The 24,985-nt window shown below is 39.8% G+C and overlaps 1 protein-coding gene across 6 annotated transcripts in view; it reads left to right on the top strand.

The window, feature by feature from the left end:
* The window catches only part of NR3C1 (nuclear receptor subfamily 3 group C member 1), a 95,847-nt gene that overhangs the window by 54,377 nt on the left and 16,485 nt on the right, over positions 1-24,985 (top strand). For 4 of the 6 annotated variants that reach the window (XM_033095911.1, XM_033095910.1, XM_033095909.1 and 1 more), the window contains exon 3: positions 18,856-19,022. In XM_033095911.1, the coding sequence (XP_032951802.1) occupies positions 18,856-19,022 (167 nt within the window). The remainder of the gene's footprint in view (positions 1-18,855; positions 19,023-24,985) is intronic. The other 2 variants (XM_033095914.1, XM_033095913.1) reach the window with 1 other exon arrangement.

Here is a 24,985-nt window from a genome sequence, read left to right as displayed (position 1 = left end):
ATAGCTCTGTGTGCTGGAAAATGTTTAAACCTTCGTGGCAGCTCTGACATTTGAGTGGAACACTGGAGAACTGTGTGCAGGGTAACTCTGTCAGGCTACCTGTATTTTGAGGGTCTAGACCTCAGACCGAAAAGACGTAAGTGGACAGGAATTCAGATGACCTGGTCGGAGGACAGAGATTGAAAGCTGATACTGGAGTGGGTGCTCAAAGTAAGAGCTCAACCTGGAGAGGCAGATGGGGCAGCCTGGAAATCTGTATTTGCTAACTGAAGAAATTTGGACTTTGTCTTCTACAAAACAAAGCTATTGGTTTTTGAAGGGTTGCATAAAAGCTGCATTTTAGCATAGATTTGATAGAGCTGTTACCTGCCTGAAAGTATCACTGTCATTTCACCAAACGAAATTCCTGTGTCTCGTTTGGCCTAAGTTTCTAAATGGGAATGTGATTACATATTCTTGATTAGGGTGAAGAGATTGCCTTTTTAGGCTGAAATTCTTAGGTAGCAAAAGTTCACACCAATGTAATTAGTTTTTAAAAGTACAGTTAACTTTTGAAGTTTCTAGTCATTTAAGTTTTGCTGCCATACTTACTAACATCTTTCAAGAATGTGCCATTTCTGGGATCTGAAATTCATTTTGGTGGCAGTCTTCTCCATGCAATCCAAGACTTTCAAATTTGGGAAATTGCAATTTCCTAGATTTATACCTTTCTTGCAAAAAGACAAAAATCTAGTTTCCTATGTACTGCTTAAGGCCCTAGGCCTTTTGTCACGTTATTTTAAAGTACTGAAGGCATGATAGATGGAAAAATCATCAGGTGAATTAAGGTTAAAACGCTGTCTTTATTGAGTAGCTGGGTAGAGACTTGTTTTCCTCTTCTGTGATGTCTCATCTTTTCTTCTGGAGACCACTCGGTATGGATTGAAGGTTTGAGGTCTGCAGGACGAAGGTAGGAACAGATAAGGAGGCTGTGCCATGTTTGAAACGGCAAATGCCACAGAATTCTGCGCTTGTTGGAAGGGGCGGGGGAAGGCCTCAATGGAACGGTGACCCTGACACAACCCTCTGGTTGACCGTATCTGCTACCTCATTCAACCAAGTGGGTATCAGCTGCTCAGTTCCTTGCCAGTTGTCTCTAGCTTTTCAGTAACTTAGATTTAGGATTCTGACAGCAAGCAATGCATGCCTCATCAATAATGGGCTTTAGTAAAGGGCTACACTGTACGGTTAGCATAGTGGTTAAGAGCTTGACATCCAGAGTGGTCTCCTTCATTTGGGGTCCAGATACAGCTATTTGGGGATCTAGATATAGCTATTGTCTGGTTTTGTGACTTTCTTTGGGAAAATTACCTAACCTTTCTGTACTTAAATCTTCATCCATAAAATGGGGCTATAAATAATGTGTATGAGAAATGAGAAAGTTGACTCCACTAATTGCAAGTTATTTGACAGTGGGCATGTAATCTCTCTGAGTTTGCATTTCCCTTGTCTGTTTCGGGATAACGATAGTATCTAGTGCATATGGTTATGGGAGGATTGAATAAGATTTTTGTAAGGATTAGACTGAGATAACATTTATAAAGTACTTAGACTCATGTCTAGCATATAGTGTAAGTACTCAGTATTAATTGTTCTCATTGCTATTATTTTGATGTGGTTCTTGTTTGGTTCACCTGTGTGCTGACAGGATACATTGAAATAAAGTGTAACTGGCTTCATGTTAGAGAAAAGCAAACTTTTATACAATTGTGAGCATAGAAGACTGTGTTTGGAGTCTTTTCCTGTCTTTCATGTCTAATTTATCGTAGTCCTTTGAAAGCCTGGATTTCCCAAACTAGACATAGCAAAATATTTAAATACTCAATGCTATATCGTAGTACAGCAGCTTAAAGGTTGCTCCGTGTTATACTTATAAGAACATAACTAATAAAACTATAATTTAGAAAAAGGGCTAGCCTAAAATTATTGATTTATAAAGGTAAATAAAATTTTACTAACATCCTTTTACAAATTAGCCACAAAAAGTTGAGTGAAAACATTTGCGCTCGCTCTCTCCCTCCCTCTTTCCCTCCCTCTTTATCTCTCTCTCTCTCTCTCTCTCTCTCTCTCTCTCTCTCTCTCTCTCTCTCTCTCTCTCTCATGTTGGCTTTGACCTGTGTAATTAGCTGGATTTGGAGGAGCCCAGGCATGGAGGTCAGGAAACTTGGATTCTGGCCCCTGTGCGTCGACTGACCCCTGCCGGACCTCAAGAGCTTCAGTTACTCTTCTCTGAAGGGATAACAGTACTTATTCTACCTTCCAAGAATGGTGTGAAGCTAGGACACAGTGCTGATGTGAAAATACTTGGAAAGAGCTGGCTGTGACCCGTGTCCATAGGGTAACAGTACTGGGACTGTCGCTACTAAGAGTGCGTGAGGCTTCCCAGAGCACTGGCGGCTGCTGAGGGGCGTCCGCTCTGTAGCTGGGGTGCCTAGGAGAGCAGTCAGCTCCACTAACGGCTGGTTATATGACCGGCGGCAGGACACTCCTGGTACTTTGCATTTTCCCTGTCTGTATGGGTATGATAATACTACCTGCCTCATACGGTTGTGAGGAAGGGTGAATAAGGTAAGGATTGTCAGGTGCTAGCACATTGCTCGGTCCTTAATGCGCAGTGTTAGCTACTGTTACTCTTGTTCAGCTCTGGTTGTGTGTCATCATGTATCTTGTGCTGAGAATCATGGATGTTAGAACTGAAAGAATCCTGAGAAAATTACCGGGTCCAGCACCCTCCCCCAGCAAGGCAAATGGCATTACCTGTGAGTCATAGGAGGAGGAGCTTGAAGTCCAAGAAATCTAAATGAGTGGTTCGTGGTCACCGAGTTGTGGCAGGACATCTGCAAGCTCTCTGGTTGCCCATCTCTGGGGGGGCGGTGTGCTTTGCCTTCTAAATATGAGAACGCACTGGACCACCGTGTTAAGGTGTCTGTCTTACCACCTTCGTTAGATGCTGTCTGACGTTTGCACTTTATGAAATTTAGCCTGTGACTTCCACATCACTTTGGAACCTTGGATAGACAGTATTTTCAACTGTTGTTGGTATTTTTGTTGGTCACGTTCTGTCACCTTTGCTTTGAGTTTCCCAGAAGAGCTGTACTCTGTGTACCAAGAGGCCTCTGCACATTATCTTCTCTCCCTCGGCCTCCCTCCCCTACTTACCTGTCCGGCCCTTAGCACTGATGCCATGGCCTCCAGGACGATGTCCCTGACACCTCTCTACCCAGAGGCCTGTCCGTAGTCTCCCATGGCAGCATCAGTGCATGATAATTGTCCTCGTCCTGTGTGTCTCCTACAGTGTGCTGTGGAAGCGTCACGGAAACAGCATCTGTGTCCGGCTGACTTAGAATCTCAAGTACGTAGTATGGTTCCTCTTTAAGAGTCCAGTATTCCTCCCTCCCTCCCTTCCTTCCTGAGGACTTTCTGATTCCATCTCAAAACATTTTGGGACATCTCCTTCTCTTGCTTTTGCTAGTAACATTTTATCTTGCTGCCATGAAACCTTTTGATAACTTTCTCCTAAAGCTGATTCTTCAAATGTGTGTCCATAGTAAATATTATCAATATGCCATCGAAATGGAGGGCAGTGACAGAGTGCAGTGAGAAACTCTTCAGCGAGAGTTCTGAGAATCTAGATTCTAGTTCTCACAGAGCTGCCCCCTTGGGGGCCTTGGGCAGGTGACACTCTGAGCCTGTGCCCTTATCCTTAAAGTAAGGATATTAATAGAACTCATTCTCAAAGATGTCGCCAAGATGAAAAAACTAAGATAATTCCTGTTTGGCACAGTGCCTGACACATACTACCGTGTTTCCCCGAATATAACACCTAGCCGGACAGTCAGCTGTAATGCGTCTTTTGGAGCAAGACTTAATATTATATTATATTATACCCGGTATTATATTATATATTATATTATATTATTTTACTATAAGACCAGGTCTTTAATACAATATAACATATAATATAATACCGGCTATAACATAGCATAAGACCAGGTCTTACATTAATTTTTGCTCCAAAAGACACATTAGAGCTGATTGTCTGGCTAGGTCTTATTTTTGGGGAAACATGGTAAGTGAAAATTAGCAACAATTAATTGTAGATTACATTAGGTAAATTAATTAACATTTTAAATGAGGTAACCGAAAGGATAGAAATTCTGTTACTCTTGAAACATACTATATTCAGAACTGGTTTCCTGTGAAACACCTGCATGGCACCTTGCTGTTCGTGCTCCTGATTGACTGCCTTGGATTCCTGTTCACCGTCTGAGAGACCAATCTGTCATTTTGAACATGGCATCAGTGGAACAGCTTATGACTCAGTCTCACCTTCCTAGACAAGCATCAAATGGGCGTGAGCTAGGACATGATGTGATGAAAGACATTCATTTCTCCCCTCTTCCTTCTGTTTTCTTTACCACAAAACTCTATGCATGTCACGGCCGTAGTAACATTTCGATTGAATTTAAAATAGAAGTGGAGGGCATTTGCATTTCTTATTTGTTGTAAACTGAATAATTCTGTATTCAAGCACAATTTATTTGAAATAGGGTTTTTCTTTGCCAATGATTCTACTTTGATAGTGAAAGAATATTCTCTAAGAATATTTCATAACAGGTTTATATTAAGCATATAATGTCATTTCACTTTGAACTTTTAGTAATGCCGTAGGATATGATGCCCGTATTCTGTCAAAAGAGTTCTGGCAGTCAGAAGACTTTCTTCTTGAGCTGGAAAGCCATGCTGCTTAGGGCACTTGTGAGCAGTGTATACAGATGTCCCTGAAAAGGCCATTGGTGGATGCAGTTCTTTCTCCTTTTGTCATTCTTTATTAGCATTCTGGTTGGTGAGTGACTGACTTCTGTTTTCAACTCTTGTCAGACACACTCCTGTTCTAATGGCTTTGCTTAAGTGGATCATCTCCTTTTGCTATAAACCATCAGAGCATTGCCGTCTAATTTTTAAAAATACTCAAGTGAGAACCTCATAAATTAAAGAATCCCTATAATTCTCAGTTCACACATCCAACCAAGCCTTTGGCAAAAGGAAGTTTCCTTTAAGTTGGTTTGTTTTCCTTTTAACATTCTACTACCCAGTGGCCGATTCTTTAGAGCAGTGACTTGTTTAATATACTTCAGGCTTGTGGCTAAACTAAATAATATAGATTATTACTATTTTGAAACTACAACAGCTTACAAAACATCTAAAAGAAGAGTTTTCTATATGCCCACAGACTGAAGAGTTGCTTCAATTTTAATGGATGAGTTGCCTTCATTGATATCTTTCATGCATGGCACTCAAAAATATTTGGTAACTGAAAGACATCTTTGGAGATATTTAGTCCTGCCCCAGAAGGCAGAGCCACGGTATAGGAGCTCTAAGTATTTGCATTTCCATGTAAATTTTAGAATCAGCTTATCAGTTCCTACACACACACACACACACTGGGATTATGATTGATGTTGCATTGAATTTATAGATAAATTTAGGGAGAACAGACATAACATTGTATATCCCTCTACTTAGTTAGGTCTTCTTTAGTTTCTTTGAGCAGTGTTTTGTAGTTTTCTCTTAGAGCTCTTGCACACCTTCCCCGCCCCCATTTATTCCTATGTTTTTTGTGTGTGTGTTCTGCTGCAATTGTAAATGACTATTTTAAATTTCATTTTTGAATTGTTTGTTGCAATATATAGAAAGAAGGTTGGTTTTTGAAATTGTGCCCTGTGACCATGCTTAAATGCATTGTTTCTAATTTCTGTGTAGCCATTACTTTTTTGAGTATCTTTCTGCTCCCTTCTCACTGTCTTCTTCTGGGACTTCACTTAACATGTACACTAGGCCATTTGATATTGATTCTCAGGTCCGTAAGTCACTGTTCACTTTTCTTCAGTCTTTTTTTCCTCTCTGTTCTGCGGACTGTATGAACTCCACTGATCCTGGGTATGGAACAGCTCGCTTAATCCTCCTGCTGTTTTTGTAAGGTACCTTTTACCCTTCACTGTGCCTGGGATCCTTCAGTCCACAGCTCTTCTATTTTGCTCTTTGCAGAGAAAGGCCTCCGGCCCTCTGCTTTGAAGGAGGGGACAGACAGGGTGAAAGGAAGGATAACTTCTAATTTCAAAAACAGACATCAAAACAAACAACTAAGAACCCACTTTGGAGGAAACAGAAAATATACAGAGAGAAGGAACCTCCTAAGACCTATCATTTATATGTTTGAGAGAGAAGAAAAATGCTGCATTCATAATAAATAAGAGTGAAAGGGGAACACTCAGAGAGTAACACTGAACTCTTAGAAATTAAAATGATGAGAGCAAAATGAAAAGCTCAGTAGAGGACTGGGAGATAAAAGTAAGAAAATAACCCAAAAAGAAGAGCAAAAAAGACAAAAATATGGAAAATAGGAGGGAAGATGAGAAAGTGAGAGGATCAGTCTAGGAGTTCCAAAAAGAGAGAATGTAGGTAACAAAAGAAAAGAACTCATCAGTGCCTGGAGGAAGGGAGGTAATATAAGGATTAAGTTACCTGCTTCTTTTCCTACTTGTTTATTTTGTTTAGAATTTTTTTAAAAAATTACTGTGAAACAAAGCATATGTAAGAATAAACAAGGCACATGTATCTACAATTTAATGAACAATTATAAAGCTAGCACTTGTGTAACCACCAACCAGGTCAAGAAATAGAACACCACCAGTGCCCTGGAGAACTCCAGTCTGACCTTCCAAGGTCACAGCCCCATTTTCTCTCCTCCCCCGAGGTAACGCTGCCCCGACACCTCTGTGAATTATTTTCTTATTTTTTTTTTCATTATCCATATATACATCCTTAAAGAATATAGCTTATATTTGCATGTTTTTTTAACTTTATGAGTGCATTATTAAATATTTCTTACACTCTACATCATACAGTTCATTTATTTGAGCTGTTGTTAAATATAACTGTAGTTCCTTGCTGCATAGAATTATACCCCTGTTTATATATCCATTCCAGTACTGTGAACATTTGAGTAGTTTCTATTTTTGGTTTACTACGAAAAATGCTGCTGGCCATGTTCTTACACATTTTACTGTGTACACACATTAATTTCTTGGAGTATATATTGAATGGTGGAGTTGCTGGATCATAGGGTAATCTTCTGTTCAGCTTTTCTGGATAATGCCAAACTATCTTCCAAAGAGATGTACCATTTAAACGCAGACCCTTATTGTCAAATGTTTACTTTTTGCCAGTCAGGTGAGTGTATAATGGTATTTCATGGTGGTTTTAATTTGTATTTCCCTGACTACTAATGAGGGTGAATAACTTTTCATGTTTATTGGCCATTTGGAGTTCCTGTTTTGTAAACTATCTGTATAGGTTTTTTTGTCCATTTTTCTAGTGGGTTTCTGTCCTTTGATTTGAAACCCAAATTTGTGACTATTCTCAGAGTACACGTGGGTGGGTGGTTTTTCTGAGATTTTAGTCTAAGTCCTTATCATTTTGTCAGCTCACTGGTGTTTTTAAGGAGATTTTAAAAAATATTTTTTTGCGCAACACCTTGTTTTTCACAGGCAGGTTGGCCCCCATCACCTGGCCTGCCATTTCTGTAAAAGAAAAACGTGTAAATTTTGTTAAACAGACATTGAACTGATTTTGACTGCTACCTTTATCCCCCGTTTCTGAGCCTTTTGGAAGTTCTATCATATCCTGTAGGTTGCTTCTTAGCTTTCCCCACTGGGGACTTAACTGATCCCAGAATGCCCAATTCGTATAAAGTGATGCTGGTTTTATCTCTTTTCTTCCCTCTCCCCCCAGCGTTATTGTGCTATAATTGACAAAATATCACTTCTGTTGCCTTTATTCTTTTATGCCTTTCAAAACAAGTGCCATTACTTTCATTTTACTGGGTTCCAGAGGGAGCTGAAATAAAAGCATATATTAATGATACCATCTTTAACTACAACTGTATTTGGCTGGTCATTTTATTTTCAAGCTCACATACACTTCAGACAGTAATATGGCTAAAAGTGTCACGTGAGCAGTAATAGGAAGGGCTCAACATCACGGGCTGTACCATCAAATTTGAACTATTTTAAAATGTGACTGAAAATTAGGGCTCTGTAGGGGTGTTCTCAATGGACTGCGTTGAGATAATATCTAAAATATTCTTACAAATCAAGACGACGGTCGCAGCCCAACAGAGAAATGTGCGGTGCTCATCAGTTATTGACCAGATGTGTTTTCTGTCAGGAGCGAATACAAGGGGATGCGTGTGCCTGCTTTCCTGGAACAAAGGAGGGTAGGCAGTTTACACCTGTGAAAAGCCCTAAAATTGTCCCCTGGCATTCCTTGCGCTTCTAGGAATTCAACTTAAATATGTAATCAAAGATGTTTGCAAAGGTTTGTACAGTGATAGTTATAATCGTGAGAAAACAAAAACAAGGAATGACCAATAATGAGGGAATAGCTCAGTTACAGCCGGATACTTTGCAATCATCAAAGAATGACGCACTAGAAGATTGTCTATTGACATAGGACATGTTTCTTAAAATGTTAAGCAATGAAGAGCAATGAAAAAGGCTGGATACGAAGCAGTAACCTACAGTGTTATCCCTATAATATATGTTGTTGTTGTTTTTAAAGATTAGGGATATGTGTTCGCTGGTTTTCTCTAATAAAAGTATGGGGGCTTTATTTTCTAATTTAAACTTGATGTTTTTCAAATTTTCTAACTAAATATTTATTTTGGTAATTTAAAAAGTATCTTCCAATTTAGATTTATTTGGCAAATTACTTTTTATTGCATCTAGTTGTATATTTGTAAGTGAATGTAAAGCAATAACCTTGGAGTAGATTATGGATTTAGATATAAAGAAATGAGCTGTGAAAAAAATAGTTTGGGCTTTACGGACACAGTAACAAGTTTTCCCTAGTGTGGGGATCCTGGTTATATTGAGTTTTTATTCATTTTTCTTTTCCCACATGAGTGAGAAGTGGGGCAAGCCCGTACCTCGAACCTGCCTTAGCATGTTAACACTGCGCTGTCCATGGTGTTTATTTGTGGGTGCCAGCAGGGAGGGAAGGGCATTGCTTCCTGTTTCACATGAGACCCTCAGGCCCACAGGTGCCGTCACCCAGCCATTTCAGCTGCCCACCAGGGTGGCAAGAAAGTGTGAGCCCTTTAAGTGCTCTGTTGTATAAGTTTCCCTTAGTCACCATTTTTCATTCTTTTTAGGTTTAGGGTTTATGATGCATTTAAGAAATCACAAAAATTTTTCCTTTATATTCTTTTACTCTTTTGGGCACTATGAGAAAAATTAAAATGTCCAGTAGGGATGTTTTTAGATACTATTTACACCCTTTTGCCCCCCTTTTTAGGAGCAGATTTCTTCCTCAGGCTAACTAGGCAAACTTGTGCTAATCACCTCCATTATAATTTTGAAAGATTCTCTCTTCCTCTTGCTCTGGGTCCTCTTAATTTTTATGGCTTAGGTGTGAAGAGCCAGTCTGTGGTTCTTATAGGTAAGTGATTGATAACTAAAAACCCACCAGGGTGTCCAAACTGTCTTAAAATAAGCCTGGAACAGCTAACCTAACAGGGAACAGCCGACACTGTGATGTATTGTTTTACTGTCCTAGAAACTTGTCAGCTTTCAGTATTAACGTGGGAGAATATTTATCAACAGTGAAACATTTAGTCCAGATATTTATGCTATAAATTAATGACATCCTTAAACTATCAATTTTGTGATTCATGTTTTGGCAGATGGTAGATGTTTTGTATTCTGTTTTTAAAAATGGATGAAAATTTTGTCAAAGTTATTGTTTCACTGTTTCCTTTTCTCCCCTGTCCCCGCACCCACCCTAAACCCTGCAATTCTTTTCTTGCTGTTTGTGAAGTTTTTTTGAAGTGATCCTGTTGAAAGTTAAAAGTCTAAAAAGTACCTTGATATTTTAAACTGAGGACTTTATTTTCAGAAGTTTCTTTTCTCTTAGACTTTGGAGCTCTGGTGTGATGAGATGGTCAGATCCACACTGGTGTTCATCAGGTTGTTTCCTGCATCGCAGAGCTTACTGCTCACATAGAAACCCATTTTAAAATGCTTTCTCATGGCTGACTATTCACATGCTTACTCTTGTGAGGAAGGGATTTGGTTTAGTCACAATAATAAATTTGGTGATATATTTGTGAAAATATAAACTATGACAGAGTTTTTAAGACAAATTTGAGAGAATACAGTATTGGTTTTATTTTTAAATCTGCGAATTATTTTAGAAGTAGAATTAATATTGCTCGTCAGAGCTTCCAGACTGCAAGTTTCTCCCTGCAACCATAGTTACCAATTATTCTCAAAAAAAGTGCTGCCTGGTGCCTTGAAATTCTTACGTTCTGAAGAATACCCCCCAAAACAAAAATTACATCATCACTTGCTTTCAAAGTTTCTTTTCCATCCCCATATGGTTTCTAAAATGTTAAGATACCCTTTTAGAAGAAACCGGTTACTTTTCTAATGAATATTCTAAAATTAACTGCATTAATACGTATATGGATTGTGAAAAACAAACCAAAGCTTGCTTTTTTTATGGCTGAATTTAGCAAAAATGAAAACTACGTGATAGCTCATGTTGCTTACCACTGTTACGAAATTTTATTGAGAAAATGGTATGTTTCTGTTGTAGTTGAGGTGGAAATGAACGGTGGTTTTGTGGGGTTTTTTTGTCATCATTATTCAAGCACTTCACAGCAGTTATATTACAAATTACAGTAAATGTTCAAAAATTAAATAATCTACTTCAAACTAATGTAAAATGAAGTCACATACAAACCATCAGTTTAACACAAATCTAAATTAAACTACAAATCCAAAATAGACCGTAGGTGATGAAGTCTGCTCAGTCTACAAAGTGGACAGACATGACTAAAAGCAAAGAGGACTCCCAGTCTCCATAACTGAGTGTACAGGATACAGAAGATGCAGGTGGGAGGCCAACTTCAAGCTTCCAGTGTGATTACAAAGAATTGTAGCGGTGGCATTCAGGTAGGGGCCCCAACACTGCAGCTCCTTATGGAACAGCACCAGAACTGAACCAGCGGAAGATAGCATATCATCACCCCACTCCCTAAAATTAAATCCACCAAGATTGCAAATACATGGTATATGAGAAAAAGCAAGTCATGAAAGGACATTAAAAACAGTTAATCACAAGTGAGATTCAAGCTCAAAACCATAACTCCACAGCCATCATTTCCTCTCTCTCTCTCTCTCTCTCTCTCTCTCTCTCTCTCTCTCTCTCTCTCTCTTTCTCTCTCTCTCTCTCTCTCTCTCTCTCTCTCTCTCCTATATTAGAAGAAGGCAATTAGTGTACCATTGTCTCAGACCCATTCTTGACTTCTTTGAAGGTGTCACATCCGTAATTCTGTATGTGCCAAACCATAATTATCCTTGTGTGCTCGTAAGAAGTGAGGACGCATCAGGTAGAGCAAAATCAAGTCTTCCTTCGAGAGGTAGCCATGTCATGAGAAAAGCTCTTCCACACTGTTCTTGCTCCTGCCTCTTGGTCTTCCTTCGTCCTGCGTTTGCCGCACTGTTAGTACGCCTCGCTAAGACTCACGCCCCCTGCTGCAGGCCTGAGCACACAGAACTGAACACGTAGCCTGAGAAAGAAAGGGGTGCTGACAAGATCCATCTGTGAGGAGCTACAGTACCTAACATAAGGGCCAGACTGAGGCTTCCATCATTTCAGCTGTGACGCATGTTCGATTAAACATGAAGCATAAAGTGACCATGTTCTCTCTTCATGTACATGAACATACAGGTTCAAAGAAGCTACTTATGACCCAAGTGTATTCTCCCCTACCTCTACTCCTACCCCCACCCCCACCCCCACCTTGGAAATATGGATAGCTTCTTGGAATTTACTGATTCAAGAACCCTCATTTTACAGACAAGGAAATTAAGCCTTTTAAGTGGAAAACCATTGGTGTCTCAGAGACCTGAAAAAGACCTCTCCTTCACTCACCCTTTATTGAAAATGTTCCTGACCTATTACAGTACAGATTTTCCTGCTCTAACCTCCTCCTCAAGATGAGTGTGTATAAATGATGCATAGTTTGGGAGAAATGGCGTGATACGCACCGCAAGTTAAAACCAGTAGAAACCTCTCTCAGCAAATGCAAAGCAAAAAGAATAAGCAGTCTTTCTTTGCTAAATAAGATAAAATGCATTCTACTAAAACCATTCAGTGGAAATACTGTAAAACCCTTCCCCCAGAGTATTTTTCTATTTAATTTGGAAACTATTCCATAGCTGATTATCAAACAAATCAGTAATCTTTTAGCTAATTCAGGGATAAATGGGCAGTCAGAAAGTATAATCAGCTGGTGTGTGCAGCTGAGTATTTACATTTTTCCTAATGAACAAAGATAAGAAAAGTGCAGGTGACTTTAATGTGTAAAAACCACCATTTAGGGCATGTGCTAGAGGGAAAAATAAAAGTAAATTACTGATTCAAGCTAATCACTAATACTGTATGGTTCCTGGCCTCAGCCCTGTTTTGAATCTCTTTTTGAACTTGTCTTGAGTCAAGGAATATTTAGGACTGCCTCGGTCAGGTGGTTGCTCCATTTTTTTTTTTTTATTATTTGGGAATATTGGGGAACAGTGTGTTTTTCCAGGGCCCATCAGCTCCAAGTTGTTGTCCTTCAATCTGTTTGTGGAGGGCGCATCTCAGCTCCAAGTTCAGTCACTGTTTTCTATCTTTAGTTGTAGGGGGCGCAGCCCACCACCCCATGCGGGAATTGAACCGGCAACCTTGTTGTTGAGAGCTCGGGCTCTAACCAACTGAGCCATTCCCCCCCTCCTCCCCGTTGCTCCATTTTTAAAGACAGTTTGGAAGGTTTTAATATGTTTCTTGTCCTTGTTGAATTTTTTTTCTCCAATTTATGTTGCTTAAAGCTTGATAGCAAGGGTTTCTGAACCTCAGCACTACTACCATTTGAAGCTGGATAAGTCTTTGTTATGGGGGGGCTGTCCTGTGCATTGTGGGGTGTTTAGCAGCACCCTAGACTCTTTTCACTAGATGCCAGCATTTCCCCAGTTGTGACAATCAAAAATGTCTCTAGTCAGTACCAACTGTCCCCTGGGGAGCCAAACTTTTCTCCGTTGAAAGCCACTGCTTTATGATACTGGGACAGAAACTGGTCAGCCAATGAGAATATACCTACTTCCACTTGTACTTGGTAAAAATCCGGTTGTAGCAGCTTGATTTCCAGGATCCCCCCCACCCGCCCCATGTTAATTAATACTTGTTCTCTGAGGCAATATCCTTTTTTGTTTTTCTTTCCAAATGGACTTCTTGCATTTCATTGAAAATCAGTTGATTGAATTAACTTAAATTGAAGGCTAAACCAACCATGCCAATTGGGTTTGTACTAGTTTGTCATCTCTGTTCCTTTCTCTCTGGGGGAAAGCCTCTGACTTAGTAATGCGGTATTGTTTTGCCAGGTCCAACACAGCCTCCATTTAGAAATAGGGCAGTTGAGATTTAGAGAGATTAAAAGGTCACCAAGCTACTACACTTCAGTTAGGTAGTGAGTTCTAGCCTGTCTGACAGTCCTTACTATTCACAACAGCAATTCTCAAAATGTGGTCCATGGACCCCAAGGAGTCCCCAAGGTTCTTTCAGAGCTCTTTCATGATAATAATAGTCTTCATTTATGTGTTGCTATTGTCACTGATAGACCAGACACACTGATGAGTAACTGCTGACATCTTAGGGTACAGCAGATACGGTGTTCACTGCCCTTCACTCATGGTTCTAAAAGAAAGTTCCTTTTAAGAATATCCTTGGGGAAGCAAAATATTATTAATTGTTAAATCTCCACCCTTGAATGTATGGGAAGAGGCATAAAGCACTTGTGCTACATACAGCATCTGATGGCTATCTCAAAGAAAAGCCCGGGTAAGATTAAGTTGTGAGCTGAACAGGCCACTTTTTTCATGATAGACCATGGATAAACTATGATTTTCAGCCTTGTGTTTTTGGCATGTTTTCTCAAAAATGACAAGTGAGCTTATCACTTCAAGGAAGACAACTGACAGTGTTTGTTGCCAGTCGATAAAAATTAGAGCTTTCCAACAAAAATTAGGATTTTAGACATAACTGCCACTGTGAGCTTAATAAATGTGACTCCTTTTTATTGTATAATGAACTCTGCCAACATGTGGACAGTCTGCATAACTTAGGGAACCAACGTTTTCCAAATAACTGTAGCATGGTATGCAAGGTAGTATAACATCATGCTTTACAAAATGGAATTGTCGAAAAGAATGTCTGCAATTACCTGAACTGAAGCTTCTGGGACCCTTAACCTTCCCCTGGCTCACAGGGAAGGCTATTTATAGCACTTCTCTTTCCCTGGAATATTCCAGAAGGGAAGGAGGAACTGGGGAGGGAGAAAAAAGTTAACGTGGGGGTGTGGGGAGGGGTGAGGAGAAACGTATTGCTTGATGATCACCAGTGTATGCCAGCACTTTATATAAAGCTGATGTTATGCCACCCACACAGAACTTCCTAAAATGGCACTAGCAGGAAACAGACGTCCGCCAGCCACTGCTGCACAGCGGTTAGAGCCCATAAGTAAGGACTGCAGCCAGAGTCGTGTGTGTATAGAGCTGATTCTCTTCCTAGCAGTTCTCACACAGAGGCGGCTAAGAGATACTCTGTTATTCCTACCTAGATTCATTACTGTTTGAGGAGTGCGTTTCATGCATGACATGACTTCCTTGTAAGATAGGACCTCTGTATTCTCACAGTGCCTGGCCTTCAGGTGACAGGACATCTATGCTGAATGAAAGCGTGTAAGTTAAGTTACCTGCATGTTTTAGATGCGTCTCAAGAGGTGTGATTAACTTTTATAATCCATCCGTGATTGTCTATCCATGATCCTCCTTTCATCGGTTGCTTTTCTTGGAAGAGAGTGCAGAAAACCAAGACTTTTCTCTCATAAGGGAAAAAACAAGTTTATCTCAGTAGCCTCCAGAATAATTTGGTGTCCAACACGCTCCATTCTGAGTGGGAAGCAGCAGTCAAGTATCCACCTAGAACAAGCCATTCTGTTCCCATGACTGTTCACTTAAAAGAAAGCTGGAGGTAGTCAGTTCATACCAGAACCTCAGCGTTTTCCGAATGTTTGGCACAGCTGTAAACACAGTCACACTGAGGGAAGACCACGTTATTTGAGCTTGTTCATGCAAAGGGGGTGTAATATGCACTCCTACTATGGTATGCTTTTTATTCTTTTCTGCCATGTATTCTTATTAAAAGATGGTGATTCCATATGGTTTTCATTTGAGTTCTGACCATTTTGTTGTACCCAGCCCTTTTAGCAATATTGTAGCGTCCCATTTGCAGTTGAGTACCATTTTGCATTCATCCATTTCTCCCAGTGGTGTTCATCAGAGGCCATCATAGTCCTCATATTTGCGTGACAAAAACTGATTTTTCCCACTGATGTCTGTGGTACAACCAGCAGCTTTCCACGTACTCAGTTCTTATCTGATGTAGCCCGAATGATTGCATGAAGGGACGCCAAAAGCCTGGCTGAAGTTCCAAATTCTTTGGACAATTCTATCGATCCGTTTGTTCATTTAGTTTTAACTTGCCCTTTTTTCATCTGTAGCTCCCAGTTGAGTGGCCTGAATATGTTTTGCACATGCTCTAATTTATAAGTGAGAATTTGGGCATGCTGCCCTAGGTTTTAGACTTAAAACTACTTCCCACTGCCATAATACTTATATAATGCTTTTTATTTTTAATATAAAACCTCATTTTCCTAAAAGAGAAAAGAATGAACATTTATCAAGTCCCAGCTAGATGCAGGAACTGTGTGCTTGACTTTGTGTGTTGTCTTTTTTCACAACATACACACAGGTGATGTGTTTCCCAGTTTACTTAGGCATGAGGAAACTGAGGCTCAGAGTAGCAGATACCTACCCCAGGTCACACAGGCCAGTAAGTGGGAGAGCTGAGATCTGAAACATGTCAATGTGACCACAGATAGATGGTCCACAGATAGATCATTCTCCTACTGCGTGACCTCATCTAGAGCGATGCCATCCTCTCCACAGGGTTGTTGACAGATGAGATTCTGTTCATGAAAGTGTAAAATTATGCAGTGCTACAGAGTGCTATTGAAAAATTATAAATACATAAATATATGTATATATGATTATGTGTATATATATATATATAGTTGTATTTATATACATATATATATTTAAAATTGGTTGACAGTTAATATTTCAACTCTTTAAATATTGAGCTCATTTTCCATTAACTAAATACGCAAACAACTGGTTGGTCCCTAAAAATAGATGTCAGATGACAGAGGTTGTCTGAGCAAGAACAGGAGCATCTTCAGAACAGAAGCCAAGGAAGTTTCTGCTTCTCTGACACACTGCTCCCTTCACTCATTCCGAGACCTTCCTACTTCTCTGCAAAAGTCCGGTGCAGAGCAGCCCCTACATTAGTCACAAGTTCCCATTCATCATGGGTGGCTCGAGCCAGGCCTCCAGCAGAGGCATTTCAGGTTGTTCTCTTTCACTGCAGGCTTTCAGCATGTACTCAGGCCACTCTGTCAGATCTAGCAGGGAATCAATTCCCTGTGATCCGGAAGCATCCATAAATTCTTGACAGTGTTCAGAGAACAATGTGAAACCCTGGGGCCCTTTCCCAGAATTGGGGTGGTGGGAACACTGTCCTGTTGACTAAGCCTCTTAGACAAACACGGGTTGGCAAACTGCAGGAAGCTTCATCTGAGGACCATTCAGGGAGGGCTTTTGGGTTTACTGGCCTAATTACTCAATGTGACATTATAAAACAAATTGTCATTCTGCAATTACCTTTTAACTTTTATTCCTAAAACAGAACAGCGACGAAGATGTTACTTAATAAATACAACTTGTAACCATGTTGATAGCCAAAACAATTTCTCAAGTTAGTGTGCACTATGAATTAGTTTGAGCATATTTGCAATTGAGATTTAGTACAGTAGGTCCTCACTTAACGCTGTCCATAGGTTCTGAGACTTGAAGCTAAATGATGAATAATGAAACTGTGTTGAACAAAACAACATTATTCAAGGTGCTGTACTGTGATTGGCTGTAATTATAAAGGAAGACAAACACAACTCATACGATCTAAGTTTATTCCTAAATGCCATCTCTCTTAGAGAATAGGCAAATTAAGAAAACTTTAGAGAGACATAATGGTGTGTTTATGAACTTTCTTATACAGGTGACAAAAAACACACTAATATGTATAGTTCCAAAATCAACAAATTGCTACCATCCCTATTTTTGAAGAACACATAACGAGAAAAGGAATGGCCAGTCTATAGAAACTCGTTTTAGAGACTCTTTTTAGTTAGTCAAACTTAGAAGATTAGAAACTTTTGAGTTACACAACACAGTTTTGGTTCTTAAGTTCCTTACGAAGATGCAACATTGGAAAGCATTGTATCATTTATTATGAAGTGAAGTGCTTCATAGTAAACTTTTCCTCTGGCATTAAAAGGATCACTGTTTTGTTGGCTTATATCTTTATAAGCAAATGTGGCAAAATGTTAAGAATTGGTGAGTATAGTTAAAGGGTATATATCCATTGTACAATTCTTTCCACTTTTGTTTGAAATATTTCAAAACAAATTAGGAAGAGAACATTTATCTTTAAACACTAGTAAACTCTAGACCTGCGCTCATTGTGGTGAGAAGTCTGCAGAATGAAAACCGAGACCTAGTGGGAAAAGCACATTCTCATTTCCCATCTTTCTCTCCAGGGCATATCTTCATTGAGTGGGGAGCGCAGAATGGTCCTTACTATTGAAAGTCTCGTGCTTTTTCCAGTTACCGCAAACCAGACAAGAAGGTTAGAGGAAGGAATATTTCTGTGTCAGTCTTTTTTAAGTCATAAGAAACTGTGGCTTCAGCCAAGATGATGCTGGGGATGAAAGATGTAGGACCAAACCACCGCGTGTCCCCGAAAATAAGACCCAGCCGGACAGTTAGCTCTAATGCGTCTTTTGGAGCAAAAATTAATTGAAGACCCGGTCTTATTTTACTATAAGACTGGGTCTTATATAATATATATAATACGATATATAATACATAATATAATATCAGGTCTTCTATTAAGTTTTGCTCCAAAAGATGCATTAGAGCTGATGGTCCGGCTAGGTCTTTTTTTCGGGAAACATGGTAATAATGTAAAATGTTTTGACTCTAGTAGAGGACATGAAAAGAATTATAATAGGACTTGATTGAATTTATAAAGATGTCTGTGTAAGATCTTAAAATTGGAAAGAAAAAAAAGTGGTGTCCTTAGCAATTAAACAGGTTAAGAGGCATCTTTTGGGGGTGATAGGTATATACTATCTCTTGATCATGGTGGTAGTTACACAACTATCTACTTAATAAAACTCATCAATTCCACACATAAATGGTGAATGCTACTGTATGTTAGTGACACCTTAATAAAGGTGATTATAAATATAAACAAATTGTAAGCAACTAAAAATTATAATTCCTAAGTGAAGCACAATCTCACCATTCTTTTTAGGGGATACTTTAAAGAAATGACCTCACTCTTAATTTTGTGTAAAAGAATCGATCATTATTTGAATATACTAGATACATAGGATGTTTAATGCTTGCTAGTACTTGAAGCCCAAGCATGTGAATGTGCTCATCGACCAGTGAGAAGGTAAGAGAACTGTGTGTTGATGCTCCTTGGACAGTCGTGGAGTCACATAGTAACACCGCTCTCTTCCTTCTGTAGCGCTGGAATGAGACCAGATGTAAGCTCTCCTCCGTCCACCTCCTCAGCAGCGTCGGGACCACCTCCCAAACTCTGCCTTGTATGCTCTGATGAAGCCTCGGGATGTCATTACGGGGTCCTGACCTGTGGAAGCTGTAAAGTCTTCTTCAAACGAGCAGTGGAAGGTAGTGTGTGTTTTGAAGAGTTTTATTTTTCCTCTATTTGGTTCGTGTTTCTCCAAGTGGATTTTGAAGTTTCTAGTATAGGCAAAGCCCATTAAGGATAGAGGTCAGTGAAGGGGGGAGAAGAGCGCGGTTCCTACCGTGTCTCCCCAAAAATAAGACCTAGCCAGACCATCAGCTCTACTGCATCTTTTGGAGCAAAAATTAATGTAAGACCCGAACTTATTTTACTATAATATAAGACCGGGTCTTATATAAGTCCAGGTCTTATATTAATTTTTGCTCCAAAAGACGCATTAGAGCTGATGGTCCGGCTAGGTCTTATTTTCGGGGAAACACGGTGGGTCCTCCAGTGGGAAAGAGATTTTTAAAAGCAACATAAGCAGAACTAGAATAAAATAGAGAAGTATAAACTGAAGGGAGGGGCTTGGTCAGAGAACAGAAGGTAAGTAAGTGTAAGAAAGGGCTGCCATGTGAAATGATGGAGTTAGATAGTGACATAATGCTCACTGTATTAGAATCATGGACTTTATTTAATTCCCATAAAGTAGTTGGTTTTAAAACCACCAGCCATTCCAGTCTGGCAAAAATGAATGACATTAAGAACTGGGGGTTTCTGTTTTGGGTTGTTTTTTTTTTTCCTGTTGAACCAGAGCTCTGTGCTAAGTGGTGTAAATACAATGTGAGACCTGATCCCTGCCCTCTGGCAGGTCACAGTCTACTCGAAGTGACACATGAGTTAACAATTACAAAGGACAGAGATTATAAAACGTGATGACCTTCCTGAGGGGTCCTGAGGGGGTCCGGAGAGAAGGGTTTTAGAGAAGGTGGTTTCCCTGTGTGGATGTTGTGTGAGTATAAACTTGACCCTTGTCGTGGACTCAGCCTGCTGACCCGGGCAATAGCATCAACTCTTTAAAGAAGGAGGAATTCTTTCCACAGCTAATTATTATTGGAAGTCACTAAAATGTTCTCATATTTCCAGTGAATCCATTTGGAAAAAATTATGTAATTTAGTTACAGTAAAGCAGTTTGAGGGCAGTGTGGCCTGAGTAAATTACCTAAAGATTACTCTGAATATATTAATTTTTAAAGAAATATAATCATTTATTCATTCATAGTATGAGAAGGAGTATTAGTATTATTTGGCTAGAGTTGTATTTACATATCCTTGAGAGTCACTTTCTTTTGTTTGGATTACTTTTTTACTACATTAGAAACCATGAAATGACTCGTGCTGACCCACAGAGCAGGCGTGGCCCAGCTGGTCACCCCCCGCCACTGAGCACAGCACACGCAGAGCCCCCCACCAAGGAGATGTTCTTACTACAGACCCAGAAGGAAGCCGCTTCCTGTCCTCAGTTTACTTTATTCAGCACTTTAACTGATTAGTTATTTCCATGATATAAATGTAGTGCTGAGTGACACAGTATTGCTATACATAACAAGTAGTATCAACAAATTGATTTCTGAGGGTGAAATTCAGAATAACTCCATGGAGCCTTGAAAGAAATGTGGATATTTTAAAAAATATTTTTCATTCTCCGCCATTTTCACTACAATTATTCTTTAAAACAGGGCTACAAATTCAAATGTCTGCAGGGACCAAGTATCTCATTATGGCCAAATAGAACCAGGGGAGGGCAGGTATGAATGCTAGAGAGCCAAGCACGCCCTACCTAAAAGCATCTAAATGCAACTTTTTAAATAAAACGTAAGCTAAACTACTTCCCAAATAAAACACCACTGCAGGTTATATGCCCCCTGGTTTAATCTGATTTAGAATTAAATTCTTGTATTTGTCTTTAGGTCAAATTTCATTGAACACTGGCTATACTATTTCAAAATGTTTATCATTGAAGTATTTCAGTTAAGTATGATAGCTAGATTACATGATTAACGAGGAAAGGTTTAAACGTGGACTGTATTAAGTAAATCCTTTCCTTGGATTTTGTAATTAAACAGTTACAAAGATGTAGCTTATCTGATTTGTATTATACTTAGCACTCCATTTGTAACACCTGCTAGAAACTATAAGTTATCCCCAAAATTGGCATAGCACAATAAATACCCAAACATTTAACTACCGTGTTTCCCTGAAAATAAGATCTAACAGGAAAAGAAGCCCTCCCATGATTTTTCAGGATGACATCCCCTGAACATAAGCCCGAATGCATCTTTTGGAGCAAAAAATAATATAAGACCCGGTCTTATTTTTGGGGAAACATGGTATTCTTAGCAAATTTGCAGCTTTACTTATTTATTGCCCATACAACCCAGATCAAGGACGGATATTTTGAAGTTATTTTTATTTGTTATTCTGGGAGTTGCTTTTCTGCATTCAGAAAAGCACTTCGGGTAGCTCCATTTCTTTCGATGTATACTAGGTCAGTGATCTTCTTTTTTTCCTGATTCCCTTTTTCTTATGTTCCCTTTGCACAAAAGTACATCTAATCTTTGTTGGTGGGTCATAATGGAGACAGGCATCCGCTAACCTTAGTTTACCCGGCACCAAGCACTGTGTTTTATGTCCGTCATACCATTTAATTAGCAGCTCTGTGAGCTCTTAGATGCCATTATGATCCATATTTGATAGATTAGGCAACTGAGGCTCAGAGAGTTTAGGTGGCAGAACGAGTTTGAAACACAGCAGTCTCCAAACAGGCTCTTCAGTGTCACACTGACTCCCCGACAGGTACATAATTGTATCTTGTCACCTGGCAGTTTATAACCTAGTTTGATACTGAGGAGTGACTGCATTTACTGAGTGCTTACCGTGTGCAGGTGCTGTAGTAGGAACCTTTTACACAACTGCTGTAACCCTTGCAGAAGCCTAGCCAGATAGGCGCTAATTTTCCAGACTTACAGGTAGATGGGGAAGCAGAGGCTCAGAGAAGTCAGTAAACATTAATGAGATCACACAGCTAGGAAATAGAGCTGTGAGTCAGATCAGGGGCTTCCCGGCACCTTCCCAGTGCACGTTCCACTACACCATGCTGTTTCTGAGAGCAGGTACAGAGAGAAGCCCAAGCTGACCATCAAAGCTCACATGTAAAACCCGGACACTTCAAACAGGTAGAACAAGCTGCAGAAAACCCTAGAACATGCCCCTTGCTGTGTTGCCCATTTACTGCACCACTTCCATGATCTGGATCATATCTTTACATCACTGTCCTATTTATTACCTAACACTTTGCTTGGATCACTCTTTTTTAAAACTTAATTTTTAAAAAACCCACAACTTGACTATCCCTACCGTATTAATAGATTATTGCTGTATATCACATTGCCCCCAAAATGAGTGGACTGAAACAAGAAGCATTATGTCGTGCAGTTTCTGAGAGTCAGAAATTGGGGAGCAGCTTATTAGCTGGGTCGTCCTGGGACTCTCAGGAGGCTACACTGGCTGTTGTGGGGCGGGGGGCGTGCTGCAGTCGTCTGCAGGGTCCACTTGCAGCCACTAGCACTGCTTCTGGCAGGAAGCCGCAGGTCCGCAGTGCGTGGGCCTCCTCTAGGGCTGCTGTCAGTTGGCATCCCCTAAAACAAACGGTCCACGAGAGAGAGGGACCAACATGGAAGCTTTATAACTTAATCTCAGATGTGACATCCTGTCACTTCTGCCATATTTTACTGGCCACAAAGACCAGTCCTGGTATAATATGGGAAGGGACTACACAGAGACCACTGGTGACCATCTTGGAGGCTGGCTACCACACTGACCATAAATAGAAAGCAGAAGCATTCGCCAAAAATAGATTTTAGCCACAGAAATAAATACAATGCAAACAAAACAATGTTAAGCAATTCCAGCTGGCTTGAAGGGTTTTCTGACGTCTCTCCATTAGCTGGAAGGGAATCGACCAAGTGGTGTGGGATGTAGGAACTCCAAACTAAGACGTCTCATCGTCTTGTCAAAAGGATTGACAGGGACTGACTACCAGTGGCACGTGCCCAGGCCTTGTAAACCGTGACCGCTAGTTGAAAGTCCTCATGTTATAGATGAGAGCGACAAACTTGCCCAACTTCATACTAATAACCAGGTAGGATTAATTTTAACTTAGGGATACAATGCTCCCTGATCCTGTAGCTCAGATTCTTAGATGTGCCTGAGACATACCTGGGATAAAGAAACCATTATTAGCATAAAATGTACGTTGATATTTCGGTTGGATATAAATAAAACATTGGAATTTTTTTCTGTTTTTAGCAATGAATTGAGTAATTTTTTCAGTTGTCTCTTCCAGTAACTGCAGGACAATGATTTGGTGATTTTTTTTTAATTAGTTTCATGTGTACAAAACAACAGAATGACTAGACATTTACACCCCTCACAAAGTGAACCCCCCCCCCAGTCTAATACCCTCTGACACTGTACACAGCTGTTACAATACCACTGACTTTATTTCCCCGTGCTGGACCTCACATCCTTGGCGATAGATATTCTTTCTTGCATAGATATTCTTTCTTGCGGAGTAGAACTTCTTTATATTGTAACTGTTTCAACTATGCATTCATCCATTGACCCTACTTTCGCTTTAATAGAGGATAGAATTATTTGGTTGATGCCTGCATTTCATGTTCAAGTAAAACAGCTAGGAAACTTACACCAACACAGAAAGGAACTGAAACAGCTGGCAGAGACATTTGGCATTGGAGAGCAGCTCTGGAACAAAGCTCAATTGTCGACCATTAGTCAGCTCTGTGGCCTGTTCCTGATACAGTTAACCACCTTCCCAGACCAATGTGTAAAGAACACTGTGATTTATCGTATGAGGGAGAAGTAAATAATAGTTTGTTTTCATCCAAAGCAAGTCTTAGGTTGTCCTATGAGTAAAATATCTTTTCCCAAAAATCAGAACTAGGTATTTTCAACCTAGTAAATGGAATTTTTCTCTTTGCTTTGCATGTGATTTATTTCTGAGAAGAGAAATAGCTTGCAGTCTTGTGAAGACCATCCCCTCTAGAGTAACTAAGGTACATGGGTTCTCAGTTACGAGTGCATTTATTCAGCCATGCTGGTCTTGTGGAGGAGGGTCCTTTCAGTTTTTGCCAGGCCAGCAGATCCTCAGAGAGTTTTCTTCAACATTCAATAACCAGATGAAAACTACAAGAACGTGCATTTGGGGAGAGGGTAGGGAGACTTATTCTTTTCCTAGAAAATTTTTGCCAGGTGAAAACCGCACTTCCCTCTAACACCTTATTTAATAACTGTGTGTCAGAAAATTTTAGACAGTCGTGGTCGTTTAATAAATATTTGGGATCAGTGGTGAATTCAAATATACGTACATTCTAAAAGCATGTGAAATAATTAGCAAGCCTCTGAAAGATCCATTAATATATGCAGTAGTTTAGTTTGCCGAGTCTGTGATTCACCTAACTATTTGGTGGCAACCTTAAGTGTTTGCCTATCATTTCATTTCATTTAAAATTGGGAGGGGGAGCACATTTTATTTGTACGTGGTGGCATAATGTAGAATTAAAGTCATTTTCACTTTGGGACTCTCACAGTATTTTTAAGCCAGTTTCCTCTTTCTTTAGTTCTCAGCATTAGGTCAGAAGTCATAAGAAAACAGTGATTGCAGACATCTGTAACTGTTAAAAGAAGAAACTTCTTAAAGCACACTTTATCAAGAAGGAGGTTACTCTTGGGGGGAAAGGAGTGGAAAGGCAAGAAGAGGGTTTGTAGGGCACTGCTCTGCTGCTTGATCTGAGAGCTGATTACATGGAGGGGGTCATGAAAATTTATTTGGTCGTACACTTAGGATTTGTGCATTTTTCTGTAGATATGCTGTCGTCAAGATTTTTTAATGAACTATGTTTAATTTGTTGAACAGAATAAGAAAGAGACCTTCTTTTTTTGAGTTGACCGTTCAACCTTGTAATCGCCATGTAAGAAGTACACCGTACCTTCCTTAATCGATGCCTGGCTATGTTCTATCTAAAAGAAAAACAGACAGAGTCACTCCAAA

The sequence above is a fragment of the Rhinolophus ferrumequinum genome, chromosome 24 (assembly GCF_004115265.2).
Source record: "Rhinolophus ferrumequinum isolate MPI-CBG mRhiFer1 chromosome 24, mRhiFer1_v1.p, whole genome shotgun sequence".
In the NCBI taxonomy this organism is placed as follows: domain Eukaryota; kingdom Metazoa; phylum Chordata; class Mammalia; order Chiroptera; family Rhinolophidae; genus Rhinolophus; species Rhinolophus ferrumequinum.
This window is presented reverse-complemented; position numbering and strand designations above follow the sequence as displayed.